Here is a 14778-nt window from a genome sequence, read left to right on the forward strand (position 1 = left end):
ACCTTTCAAAAGCATTTCCAAATACATAAATACATGCACGTTGGATTTACGCTTGCTTCAAAATGCTGTTAAAGTCACTTTACAGGATGATTTATAATCCTAACATTAATCACCTCATTACCAACTGTAACACTACACAGTAACAGTATGTCACTGTGTTTCTAAACATTGTTAACATTTACCCATTTCTCTCTTGTTCATATTCTTTCTTATAGATAATGTTTGGTTTAGTTTACTCCTACGAGTTAATTAATACATTAAACAACAAACATATAGTAACATGTATTTAAGGTGGTTGTTATTCACACATGAATTCATAAGGTTAGCTTTTCATTTGTATTTGCGCATGATAATTCATGTACTGTTACTGTAAAACAGTACCTTACCAACTATATCTAAAATAGAATGGTTTTAGGGTGTGTGTGTGTGGTGACCCTGTCATGACACATAGAGTGCGCTCTATTTAAGATAAGTGCTGTACAAGAATAGTAATTAATTTATTCTTAATAATATGACAGAACAGAACATCTAATAATAATTATATTGTGCTACATGCAAATGAGAGTGCAAAGCTGAATATTCATACCTGGAGTGTCTGTACAGTTCACAGTACTACAGGTATTGAATAAATTAGTCACAGTTTTTACCTGTAATTATATTTGTTCTATTCAAATGTGTTTATCTCAAGGTTTATTTGTGTTTATTCTTAGTTTGAGAAACTGTGTGAATTCACTTATTACCTGCCTTATGTTATGGCATCAGTGAGACATGTATAGAGAAATAAACAAAAGGAAGATATTGGTGTATGTATTACAGATATATAGCAATTTATTTGCGTTATGCATACGCCATCACATGAACAGTGTTTTGAGAGGCTGCACATCGTCAAACAGACACGTTCAATTTTTAAAGACCTTTACACTTTTATTTGACATGACAAACACAAAAAGTAATTGAAAAAAAAATAAATAAAAAATCAATATACCTACAAAAGCAAAATACATTTTGACGTCTTGTCTATGTTGAACGCTGGAGGTCGATTTCATACTATAGTGATTTTATATAAATGACTAAACCAATTACTGTCACTTATACAGATAGATACAGATACAGAAAGAAAGAAAGAAAGAAAGAAAGAAAGAAAGAAAGAAAGAAAGAAAGAAAGAAAGAAAAGATATAATAAGTATAGTGTCATCAGCAGGGCTAGTTCAGAGAGAAGGATGCTAATAGCTAACAGCTAAATGTTTAGCGAAGCTGTTGTGCTGAATTGTTTTGTTGTTGTTTTTTATTTCTGGTGATGGTGACAGGCTATATCTGGAGCACAACATGAGGGTATATAGCCTTAAAAACCAATAACAATTCAGTCACTAATTACACTCCCGGACTTTTGCTAGTTAGCTTGGTCACAAATCTAATTTATTGACCTAAGGCAACTGTCAAGCATGATAATTAAAGACTATCTTATAAATTATATCTTAAGACTTTACTAATAAAGTTAAACATTTTCTGTTATTTATTTATTTTTATAAACAGGGAGAAAGACTGGTAGACAAAACTTAACCTGTTAACATATGCCCATTTGTTGGAATTTTTAAGTATATAATCTGCTTTTCTAAGTAAAAAAAAAAAAATGGACATAATATAGTAATAATAACTTTCTTACCTCAGTTTATCTCCTTGTTGTTTTCTTTTGTGAGGTAAAAACGAATCTCTTCCTCCAGTACAGTGGGGAATGAATGAATGAATGAATGAATGAATGAATGAATGAATGAATGAATGAATGAATAAATAAATAAATAAATAAATAAATAAATAAATATTTTGCATCGGTGAGACAAAACAATAAAAAATCAATGAATGGCATCTGGCATATTGATTAGATAGATAGATAGATAGATAGATAGATAGATAGATAGATAGATAGATAGATAGATAGATAGATAGATAGATAGATAGATAGATACTTTAAAGGAAAAGTCCACCCTGAAATACAATAACACCTTATATGTTGCGTATTTCCTGTACAATTCCATTTGAAAGTCATACACAGGAAGTGTGCTAGTGATAACAGATTGTTAGAAATTGTTTTTTGTTTGTTTATTTGTTTGTTTTCACGAGGATAAATTGTCCAGAAGATTTGTTTATGTATGTTACATCACTGTATCTGAAACATTTAAAGCATTTGCAGATGTGTGTGTGTGTGTGTGTGTGTGTGTGTGTGTGTGTGTGTGTGTGTGAGGCTCTTGGGCAGCGACTGGGGAATCACCCTGATTAGAATAAGAAAGCACAGGGCAGATGTTAGAGGACAATTGAGTGGACTGCTCGCCTAGAGGTCAATGAGGCAATGAGCATCCATGCGCATCTGACAGAGAAATTAATGAACTCAGCAGCAGTGTCAGAGCATGAGGAGGAAGCTTCAGGGGCAAGACCCTGTTCCATGATCCCCACATCATCAACACACTTAACCCTGCAATCCCAATGACTTGTTCAGACAGTTTTCCCAGTGGACATTAAATTACTATTAAGATAATATACTTGACACAGTATTTCAATTGAAAAGTAAGGAAATATGAATATGAAGCCCATTCGTGCAAATGTATCAGAACGATGCCAGCAGAATAAAAAAAATAAAAAAAGACCAATATGTGAGAACACAATATGTGCTTGTTAATATATCTATATTAATATTCTTCACCTGACTGAAGAACAATTACATTCATCTTAGTCATCAGTAACACTTTTCTATTAAAGTGCCCCCAAGTGTAGCCTGACAATAATTACAGAGAGCCAAAATGAAATATCGGAGGTTGCGCAGCTGTCACATGGCATTATATGATCATGTGTAGAAATGAATAAATCCCTCTGACTCTCAGTCACACCACGTTCCAATCTGCATCCACACAATCTAAGCATAATTGAAAAAGTTGAGGAGATATGTCATTTGCATCTGCGCAGCAATATTGTGTCTGCTTTTTTTTTTTTTTGGCTCATCGAATACACAGATATAGATGCAGACTACAGTTTGATTTCTGTGCATATTTTGATTATTATGTACATAATTCTGCATAACATTCAGAGCAGAAGGCTTTTAATACCCAGCACATTGGTGCAGTTACTGAAGGGTAGGTTTTTGTGTGTGTTCATGATACTCAGATACAGCACACTGGAGAATGTGTGCCTTTAGAAGATTGGTTTGAAAATTGATATATATATATATATATATATATATATATGTGTGTGTGTGTGTGTGTGTGTGGTGTAATGCTGAAGAGGATATATAGGATTGATAACTGCATGTGTGTGTGAGGGGGTGGATGTGTGTGTAAGTGTCAGTATGTAGTATAGAGCTATAGAGAATCTGTAAGTGTTTCCATGTGTCTGATTAAGCTGGAGGAAAGCTCATTTCAGCAACCAGAAGAAGAAATAACAGTCATCTGCTGCTGCACATACATCTATCTGTACTCAATCTGTATTTACCGGCTGACACTCTGGACATGGAGAAGATCAGAGAGTGAGAGAGAGAGAGAGAGGGAGAGAGAGAGAGAGAGAGCGAGAGAGAGAGAGAGAGAGAGAATGTGAGTGAATTATGAATAGGTACACTGGCTGACAGCTGAGTAGATCCGATTTAAATAAATAAAACAAAGAATTAGCCATAATATATCTGATAACATATAAAAATGCACTACACTATGTGAGAAAGATGAATTATTTAATTACTTAAATAATTGATTATGAAAATGTTTCATCGTGAGCTGGCTTTCGTTACTGAGTAAAGATTTACAATATGTAATATGGGGAGAGCATGGTGGTTTAGTGATTGTCAGGTTTGCCCCACAACTCCAGGGTTGGGGATTTGAATTGAGAGTGTGTGTGTGTCTCTCTGTGTGTGTGTGTGGAGTTTACATGTTCTCCCCATGCTTCAGAGGTTTCCTCCAGGTTCTACAGTTTCCTCCCTCACTCCAAATATATGCATTGTAGGCTGATTGGCATCTCTAAATTGTTTGTAGTATGTGAAAATGGGAGTGTGTGTGTGATTATGACCTGCAATGGGGTGTCCCCTGGTTTGTGCCCCGAGTCCCCTGGGATAGACTCCAGGTTCTGTAAGACCCTTTATAGGATAAATGGTACAGAAAATAAATGGATGGATGGAAAGAAGGATAGAAAAGATGTACATGATTTGTAAGTATCCCAAAATGAGGGTATATTGTTTACTGCACTCTTAGAGATAACTCTTTTTATTTCTGTTTTTTTTTGTTGTTGAACAAAGAGAGAGTTTTTTTTTTCACTCCCTAAATCCCATTGTATATTGACTTCTATGTAATAAATGCTGTATATTGATATTTATTAATAATATAATCCCTGCTTATGGGATAAACTACTACAGGCAATTTAAGCTATGTTCAGAAAGAGAGACATCAGTATAGTCTGGACAATATGGAACAATTACTTCATAAATCAAACTGTGTAGATTGTGTGTTTCTTTTTCACTAAGCTTGACCAGCCTCACCACATGAAAAGATTAATTTTAATAAATAGTTAATAGGTTAACCTGACAAAACGTACGGTTCCAGAGAGCTAGATTGTGGTGTATTTACAAAACACAAAGACAGCTGGGGACTACTTTCTATTCCAAAATTATTCAGCTGGTTATGAATAAACATATTTGGCTTTTGTCAAAGGAGTCCCCACTGTTTCATTAATAATGCATATTTGACCGCTCCCTGTTACAGATTAAATAAGTGTCCCCTGGAGATATGACGCCCTGGAATAATACCAAATGGATCAAGAAGTGACTGTGCCAAGGACACACAACTTTCTCTTCCTGAAACACACTGAAGGTGTGTTTTTGTGTGTGTGTGTATGTGTGTATGTGTGTGTATTTTTGTGAGTGTGTTTGTGCAAAACCATTCTCTCACTTCAAAAGAGTAGCTCACTAATTGGATTTAATTTCTGAATGTGATTTTTCAATTACAAAGAGCTTCATTAGGGAGCATTAACAAGCTGAATATGTTCGACTTTACTTCTATTTTTTTTCCCTGGCAGGCTTTTAGTCATAATTACGATGATGAATGGACAAAAACGTAGTCTACTAAAAAGAAGCATTGCTTAAAAAGCTGACATTGAAAATGTATTTTACTTAATAAAAGACTTTTTGAAAAACATTGTTAAAAAGCTGACTTAGAAAATGTATCATACTTAAGGAGATCTTTTCACGCATATCCATTCGCACACGTTTTTTTGCACATATCCGTTCGCACATATTGCGCTCCTTTTTAATACGGCTCATATTTATTCATACAGATTCTTCACTTTATTTTACACCCATCTCACGGTACCGTCCACTTTGTTAGGATTCATGTTCATTCATGCAATTATCCAATCAGCCAGTCACACGGTGGCAGAGCAATGCATCAAATCATGCAGATACAGGTCAAGAGTTTCAGTTAATGTTCACACCAAACATTACAAAATAGGGAGTGACTTTCACTGTGCCATGGTTTGTTGATGGGCTGGTTTGAGTATTTCAGAAACTGCTGATCTTGGTGCAAAAAAAACAGAAATCCAGTAGTAGCAGACTTGGGGCAATTAGCCAGACTGGAAAAGCATCTCACAATGTACAGCTGCCAGGCAGATGGACTACAACAGCAGAAGCAGAAGACCCATCAGGTTCCACTTCTCTCAGACAAGAACAGACATCTGAGGATATAGTGAGCACAGGCTTACAGAAACTCTGCAGCTGAAAAATGAATCTGTATAAATCTATATCACTATACTTACACTATATACCATATCAATCTGTGTATGTGCTTGCTATGCACTTTTCTGTTATTGCACTATCCGGTTTGAGGCTTAAACTGCATTTTTTCCCCTTTGGTGTATCTAATCTAATCTAGCCTAATTTACTCTAATTGAAATAAATAGTTTTTATAGAGTTGCAACAAACCAACATGCCCCTTCTATTGCTCTCTTTATAACTGATAATTCATTAATTATCCAAATTAATGATTGCCAATTCTGTAAATTTTGTACTTTAAATGCAGGTATCTAAGCCAAAAGGGAGCAAAAAAAAAAAAGCCTGTGAGATTGTAATAGTAATGAGGCAGAAGCACACTTGACCCCTGAGCACACTAACACAGCCATTATCACCACAGGATTAGAACAATGCCCCATTGCTCCCAACAACAATATTACCAATTAGAGTACAACGGATTAGGCACCACTGATTAGAGGGATTAATTTGCTAGGAAACAGCAAGAGAAGGTTTTAGATCACAGTACAGAGCTGCCCTTTTATTTAAAAGTAATACAGCATGATATAATCAAATAAATTGTGCATTAATTAGACAATTAAATAAATATAAATGCACACTAGTGTATAGGCATGAACATGAATGCATAAATATGTGATACACTAGGATATGGGTCTGTCGTTGTGTCATTTATATAGATATCTTATTTAGGAATTGTGCACATACACACATACAGTGCTGTCAACTCTCTTAATGACACAAAAACATACCGATGACCTCAGGTGGATGGCTGAGATGCATGTGACTAAAGTAATTTACTGTTACTATTCATTGTAAATTCATGAATTCATATTCACTGTCACATTAGTCACGGAAATAAGCTGTCATGACGGTCTCCACAAATTTGATTTTCTAAATCCGAGTCAATTACGGTTCTGTACACACAGAGGCCCACACATGGTGTGAGGCTTTCGGTTTCAGCGATATAGACAGGTTTAGGATCTCGACCAAATACTCAAAGCAAGCAATGTGTACTGAGCTTTCTGAAAGGGCAATATGTAGTACAGTGTGATAAAACAATTTAGAATCACAACAGCCTGTTTAACCCAAAGAAATTCAATATGGTAGGGTCTAAGGTCCAGAATGACCACAATTGTCCGCAAGAAAATTCCGCTAAGGTCTTAAAAATTGCCAGACATCCCATTTCAGCCAAACAAATGGAATTTCCTCCCAATTACTCTCAGCTGCTATATGAAGACTGGCATGCGGAAATAAAGACACGGCAGAAACCAATGACTAACCACATAATCCCAATAAGAGAGCTGTGGTCCATGGCTGTGTAAATTCACTACAATTCCCTGCTTTACTTATTGGACAATATTGATTTTCTCCACCTTCGATTAGCTCCAGAGGGAATCCAGAAGACTGAATCTTTCTCTTAGGGTGCTGAAGCTATAAAAATAGATATATGTCAATAATTGAGGTTGTGTGTTATAGATTGAGTTAAATAGAGTAGTCATTACACACGATATGAACTAGAAAGACGGATAATAGAGAGACAGAAAGTGGAGAGACAAGTGTTATAGGACTGGAGAGAGAGACAGAGAGACAGAGAGAGAGAGACAGACAGAGAGAGAGAGAGAGAGAGAGAGAGAGAGAGAGAGAGAGAGGATAGGAAAGGAAAGACATCAGCAGAGTGACAAGAAGCAGGAAGAAGTTACAGGAGCAGAAAGGCAGTAGTAGTAAGACAGAAAAAAGGGACAATAGTAGACATACAGAAGGCAGACAGAAATTAAGACACATGAGCAAAGAAGTATGAACTGATAGTAGAGAAGTAGGACAGAGAGACAACAGCAAGAAAGAAACAAACAGAAAAACAATAAGAGAAGCAAATGCATAGGAGACAATATGAGAAGCTTTAAAGAGCAGAAGACTGGACAATCTGAGAGTACAGCACTCAGCACCCTCTTCACACACACACACACACACACTGTCCTCTACACGTGCACTCTCCTGCAGCACTGCGCTTATCCTTCAGAGCCTGTAAGGATTTACTGGCACCTGAGCAGCTTCTCTACTCGACTCATCTGTACATGGTACAAACACAAACACAGTCTTTCTTGTATTTTTAATGTTTTTATACGGTATTATACCCATAATGTGATTGATACATACTGATAACAACACATTATTTTTTAAGAACTTTGTTTCATCAAAGAATATAATGAAACTCATCGCAGCCATAATAAACACGTGACGTTTTCGTATGAGAATATTTGCAGTGTTGTGCTTTTTCTCTTTCTATTCCTGCATACCTTTTTTTGTTTTTTTGCTAAGATATTTAACTGTTTCAATTTTGTGACAACTATATGACTTGGCTTCATAAAAAAAATAAAAAGAGAGCATATGAGATTTGTGTGTTTCTTTTTATTTCACTTATCCTTTTTGCCTCATTTTCCCCACATTATTCTCTTTGGTGTTTTTAGATAGATAGATAGATAGATAGATAGATAGATAGATAGATAGATAGATAGATAGATAGATAGATAGATAGATAGATAGATAGATAGATAGATAGATAGATAGATAGATAGATAGATAGATAGATAGATAGATAGATAGATAGATACTAATCCCTCATCTGTGGTTGTATTAGAGGCACACTGGGGTGTGAGTGACCATACAACTGTGTGTGTGTGTGTGTTTGTATGTATGTGTGTGAGGTTGGAACAGTCATTACATTCACAGCATGTTCAAATACACAAAAGCAAGAGCAAAGACTTCTACAACACAAACACGGCATGGGACAGAATTATCTTTCACTATCAATCAGCGGAAGCAGACATGGTGCATTGAGCACAGGTCAGGTGCATGTGTGTGTGTGTGTGTGTGTGTGTGTGTGTGTGTGTTATTAGTATCCTATGAGTAGTATATGATATGAGAAACAACAGGAGCTCACATTATTCTTCCGTATTTTCAATACCCCAACACCTCAGAGATAAGCTGCTTATCTGAGCTGCATTTCAAAAGCAAATGCGGTTCCTACAAGCTCTCTCTCTCTCTCTCTCTCTCTCTCTCTCTCTCTCTCTCTTTCTCCTTCTCATACACACACACACACTCACACACACACACCTCTACTGGTCCTGCAGTGAAGCTACTGAAGAGTGGAATACATCATACTACAGGAAATGACAAAAAAGACACAAAAGACATTCAGACCACAGAGAAGTAAAGAGAAATCATGAGACGCTCTCCAGCTGTTCCTATGTGTATTAAGAGGCTCATGACATTCATCATCCATCATTACAGTTCGAGTCAAAAAAGAGTCCCTAAATGAAAGCTTCTAACATATGTGTTCTTTTGTGTTTGGGTCCAAGTGACATTGATTCAAACAGTCACTACACACAGGTACCAACCTCTTATTAATTACCATCACACACACACACACACACACACAACTCTACACACACACCGCTCTGTCATTAGCTAGTCTGAGGATGTGGACACAGCAGGAGCACCCATTACGCACACTGTTTAACTGCTGGCTGGCATGAACACACACTCACACACACACACACACAGACAGAGAGAAAGTAAGAGAAAGAGATGAGACCTTTACGCAAATTCTTTTTATGTGTGGAACACTCTGAGGTCAATTTGAAAACTTTCCCCTATTCCTTCTTTATTCCTTCCTTCATTATTTATTTATTTATTTATTCTGATTCATTTTATTGAAATAACAGATATAAATGAAACTGCATTGTTTGGTATAAAAGTAAAAAATAAGTAAAAAAAAATATATATATAAAAAAAAAATATATATAAAATGATAAAATAATTAAATAAGCTCACTATTTTTATTACTTATTATTTTAATCCTAAAATGTGCCATTTAATCATACCTAGATTAACAACCATTATCAGCATTGTCAGTTATTAGTTTAATTTTAACTAGAATCTTATAACTTTAAGAACTTCTATTACAGCATTATCAATAAGGCAGTACTACCAGTACAACTTAAAATAGGATGGAAAATACTTTCCTGTCAATATTTCTTACACTTAAAAGTAATGTTATACATTTCTGTCCAGCCTTAATACATCCTAACATGTTTAACTCTTTACCCTTCCCTGATGAAAGGCAGCATATGTGTTTCATGTGAGTACTGACCGTTGAAGCCGGTGAAGTTTGCCCAGTCAAGCAGCGAGCTATTGAAAGTGGGGCTGGAGATATTGTAGAGGTCTGTGCCATTGGAGTCGCGCAGTGTGTCGGTAAACAGGTTCATCTGGAGCAGCGTTTTGATCAGGTAGCGCAGCATCGCGGCTCCTGCTGCAGAAGGACGCGCTGTCCCTCTGTCTCAATCTTCCTCTCTGATATCTTGATCCCTTGTTCAGTTGTGTATAAAAGTTTAATGCTGGGGGATGTTCTTCTTAAAAGAGATTTCAAGTTTCTCTTCTCTTCCTCAGGATGATTAAGAAATATTCTAGATGAAAGTGAATAAAATAAAAGTCCAATGAAGAAAAGGTTAAAAAGTTTTGTCGTCGGAACTCAAATGAGTGCCTCTCTCTCTGGGGGGTACAGTCCCTCTTTCACTTTTCTATTCTTCTCCTCTGGTGGAACGTGCCAGCCTCTTCCTCCTCCTGGTGGTTCCTTTTGTTCTGGAGTCACATAACTCCACACACGTTTGTCCTCCCGCACAATAACACCTCGCCGGTGTGAAAGAATCCTGCTATCTGATGACCCTTCTGAATCACTGCTCTTTTTCCCCACCCCTCCTTCTCTCTCACTCACACACACACACTCTCTCTCTCTCTCTCTCTCACTATACCTCCCTCCCTCTCTCTCATCCCTCCCTCCCTGTTTCTCTCCCTCTCCAGTCCTCTGGCTTCCTCTGATGGAGTCTCTGGGGGGTTCAGTAAAGAGGGAGAGCAGGTGCATCTGGCAATAAATGTTTAATTATTGGATTAATAATCATCCCTAGAGGTGTAAAGAAACAGGAGAATACACTGTCAGTGTCCTACACTAGCTTAAAAAATAGGTATACATGTGAGTGTGTACGTAACTGTTCACAATGGCTGATAATCACACACACACACACACACAAATACAAACAAACATGAGACAGCATCTACTCCACCCTCTCTAGACGATGTGTTAATTACTGCCATGTTATGTCATTTCAGGGAAACTGATACCAGCATCAAAAGGATTTTTACACTGTATACTATCTAATTTATCAAGAGGCACAATATCAGTTCACATTTTTTAGTCCAAAATCGCTTTGACAAGATGAAACTTTAATGAACATGTGGTCTGTTTCGTGAAGGGTTCATAAAGCTGCGTTAGGCTTTCTTTTGTCTGCCACATTTGTCACCGTCAGCAATTTTTTTTTTTCGTATCTAAAGTCATTTGTCTTAGAATAAGCATCTCCACCCCCCCAGAGCAAATACAATCAAAACAACAAATCTTTTTCAAACATCACATACTAGAAATGAAATTATATTTTCTCCACGTCTCACTATATCCCTGTATGTGTGAGGAATAATTCTTTTATCAGGAAGTCCAGGCATCACAGCAGGAGAGCTGAGCAATCTATTCATCAGTATGTATGTGAATGCGCTTGTGTGTGTGTGTGTGTGTGTGTGTGCGTGTGTGTGCGGTGGCCACACTGGTCCCATGTGCTGTATGTATGTTGGTTGACAGACTCAGTGTGATTCTCATTAGTGTGGCCCTTCCCCTCCACATTTGGAGACAAAGAGATGCGTTACAGCTACAAAGTTGGCGTGACGACCCCCGGCGAGTGCTCTTGCTCTTGGAAAGGAAGTTTCTGAAAGCATGCCCTCCTCCACTGCTAATGTTTTGTATTCATGAGTCAACCATGCCAGCACAAGCCTTCTGTGGAACTATGCAGAGATTTACTATTGTACATTTAAAAGTTTTAACTGGAAATGAGAACCAAATTGTGTAAAATGTCGACAATGTACACTTAATGTAGAATATCTGACTGATTTTGTGCAAGGATATATGGCATTAGATCATGAGCAGTGAGTTCCAAAGTAAGCATGGGATATTAACTGCAAAAAAAGAAAAAGTATTCCGTGTAGTACGAGGGATGAATGTCAGTCTATTGAGACCCTCAAGACTATAGAGGTGCTTCAATAGAAGCAAAGACATAAGCTCACCTATGCTTGAACACACCCAATTGATTGCACTTGCACTGCAATGGGTAAATACTAGTTAATTTGTGAAAAGGTGCATAACCTCTACAGAAAAAAAGCTCATACTACCTGTAAGTGTCTGCAAAAGACATCAACGTTAAAACAACTTTAAAACCACCTTCACCATAAGACACAAGGGACTCAGCAATGACACATATGGTGGATGATATTTATAATGGAATGTAAAGCTTCGAAAGATAAAAATCAGCCAGTAGTGTGAATGGACAAATTTTTAATAGCAAACAATAACAGTCTATCTGAGGTATGGAGCAGGAATAATAAAACCAGTCAACAATAAAAGTCACTGGCTGGCAGGATATTATGATCCTGTTACAGTAATGCAGTCCCGGGTGAAATGGGAAATTGTTCTCCAGTGGCACATAAGTGCCTGATACAGCACTATAATTCTCCAGAAAGAAAGCTTTTGATTCAATAATTACAAATCATAATTTTATTCCCTTTACTATTCTGAACTGTACGAAGACCCGTATCAACACCACCCAAGCTGCTGATACGATGTTATGTGTACTTAAATGTTACAGCATCACTTCAGAGAAAACGCTATTATGCTGCAATAAGACACTTCTTCTACTAATCTTGCTGCTGAACTATTTTTTATATTTATTTATGCCAAATATTTCATGAAAGTGTACAGATTACAGTTTTCAGATAATTGTTTGCACTGGTTTCTTCCAAACAATGCTGATCTGCTGTCTGGTCTTCTTAACATTTCCTCTAGTGACAATAAAACCTACTTGACATGAATAAGCACTAGGAGACATCTCACAGAGCTTGGCTGATACAATAAGACAAATCACAACCAGAGGTAATGTATATTACATACACAACCCCAAAACAAATCCCAGGTTTCCTTTTGACATTATCTCAATTCTCTTTGAGTATCAATGACACAAAGTTATATGACAGCAGATAGTCCTGTGTTTTCCCCATTGTCAGTCAGAGAACACTATCCAGATCGAACTTTCATCACTGCAGTCTTCTACTTTGTCCCCTAAAACCACAACAATTAGTCTGACTCAATTACATAGCAAAGATAGAAAGCATCACCTCACTGACCAAACTTTGCCAGAAAGCAATTGGTGAAAGGTCTTTGTTTATATTTGACTTGTTCTCCATAATGGAGCTGCCAGTAATAGTAATTTGTGGTTTGTTGAGAGAGATTGATTGCATTGAACTCTGCTCTGAGCTGTGATTCTCTGTCTCTGAGAGTGCTACTGAAACACCCTATACGAATACGTTGTTTTCAAGCTTTTCCACATACACACTGATTTAGGAGAGGAATGATAGGTGGCAAGATTGACATGTTAACACACACACACACACACACACACACATGGGAAGCCAACATAAACACATGCGCATACACATGCCTCTCTGGATATGGTGCCATATGCAGAGATTGCTGTGTTTGGCGTGTGGTAATAGGGAGTGTGACTCTCCAAAGACGTGCAGCTGAGATGGGACAGATCAGTGCCAGCATACCAAGCTGTGCAAGGGCCTTCTGCCACAGTCATGGAACTGTACTGCGATGCTGCTGCCCTGAGTGTCCCCATGGAGTCTGGAAGTGTGTCCTAAATACAATGTCTGTATTAGTGTCTGTTTATGAACAGCAGCTTGTAGTTGAAAGACAGGCTGGTGGTCTCAGTGTGCAAGAGTGCAGGTGTGTGTATGTCAGCTTGTGTGTGGATCTGTTTGTGCGTGTGTGTGTGTTTTCATGCCAGCAGGCTATGCAGGTGCACAGTCGTGCTCCCACAGCTGGATCTGGAGTTTCCAGTAGGGTAAAGCTCTTCCTGTAATTGGGCTTCTTTTGGCACTGCCACAAACTGAATTTGACCTTTGCTTCTTAAGCATTTGGTCTCTTTTGTCATTAGGCTGCACTGCCCATATGTCAAGTTGCATAATTTGAGCTTTATGGCTTGATCAGATCCCCACACAGACACCAAGAGAGTCCCAGAGCACAATGTTCTCTTTCAAAAAAAGAAGTCACACTGCTTCAATCACCGGCATTCTGCCAAACGGGGAGACAAAGTAAACTTCATGTCACAACTTTCCATTTATGCCCTAATGCTGATAGACCCCTGCCCTAATTCTCTCTTTTGTGGACAGGAAATTGGGGAGGCAGGCTGAGGTGACAGGGGCAATATGTAGGGGTACCAAGGGACTAACCAGCCTCTGGAGACTAAGGATACACTTGAGGCCAAGGGCTAAGAAGTCAAACAAACCCCCAGCTTTAGTCGACTTTCCATAAAGCCAGAGTAAACACGGCCTAATCTCACAACAAAGCCACAATTAGCCGCAACCACACGCATATTAACTCTCTACACATGCATCCTTCATTCCTTCCCTTCAGATATTTGCATTTTCATGCATGTTCCACCTTGAGATTCATTTTTTAAATAAAGAGCCAATCTGCAAAAATTTGCAAAGCAATCATTTTAATATGCATAGAGCATGACTAAAACAGGGTGATGAATTTTAAAAACGCACACAAAGTGTGTGTTACATACACACGTCTACACACATGCTAGGATTTTTCTCATCTCAGTGAGCTTTGACCGACGACCCTTGAATCTCATAGCACATTGCTTTGGCGATGTGCTATAAAATGCACTTTCCGACAATCAGAGTGTCTGGACCTGACTAGAGCAGGGTTCATCTCAATCAGCAGCACAAAGAGATACTGAAGTGATGGAAGAGTGTTCTGTATTGATTGTTACAGAGAGATGAATTATTTGCTGGCTCTGCCATTTGAGAATGGAAGAAGAAGAGTTGCATGATCAGCTTTGCTC

General features: G+C 37.7%; 1 protein-coding gene across 2 annotated transcripts in view; it reads right to left on the bottom strand.

Moving 5' to 3' along the window:
* robo3 (roundabout, axon guidance receptor, homolog 3 (Drosophila)) overlaps positions 1 to 10359 on the bottom strand; it is a 141678-nt gene extending 131319 nt beyond the window's left edge. The window contains exon 1 of one of the 2 annotated variants that reach the window (XM_058412737.1): positions 9921 to 10359. In XM_058412737.1, coding sequence (XP_058268720.1) covers positions 9921 to 10068 — 148 coding nt within the window. In that variant the 5' untranslated portion in view covers positions 10069 to 10359. The remainder of the gene's footprint in view (positions 1 to 9920) is intronic. The other variant, XM_058412735.1, reaches the window with a different exon arrangement.
* Between the last annotated feature and the right edge of the window lie 4419 nt (positions 10360 to 14778).

The sequence above is a fragment of the Hemibagrus wyckioides genome, linkage group LG16, assembly GCF_019097595.1.
Source record: "Hemibagrus wyckioides isolate EC202008001 linkage group LG16, SWU_Hwy_1.0, whole genome shotgun sequence".
NCBI classification, from domain to species: Eukaryota; Metazoa; Chordata; class Actinopteri; order Siluriformes; family Bagridae; genus Hemibagrus; species Hemibagrus wyckioides.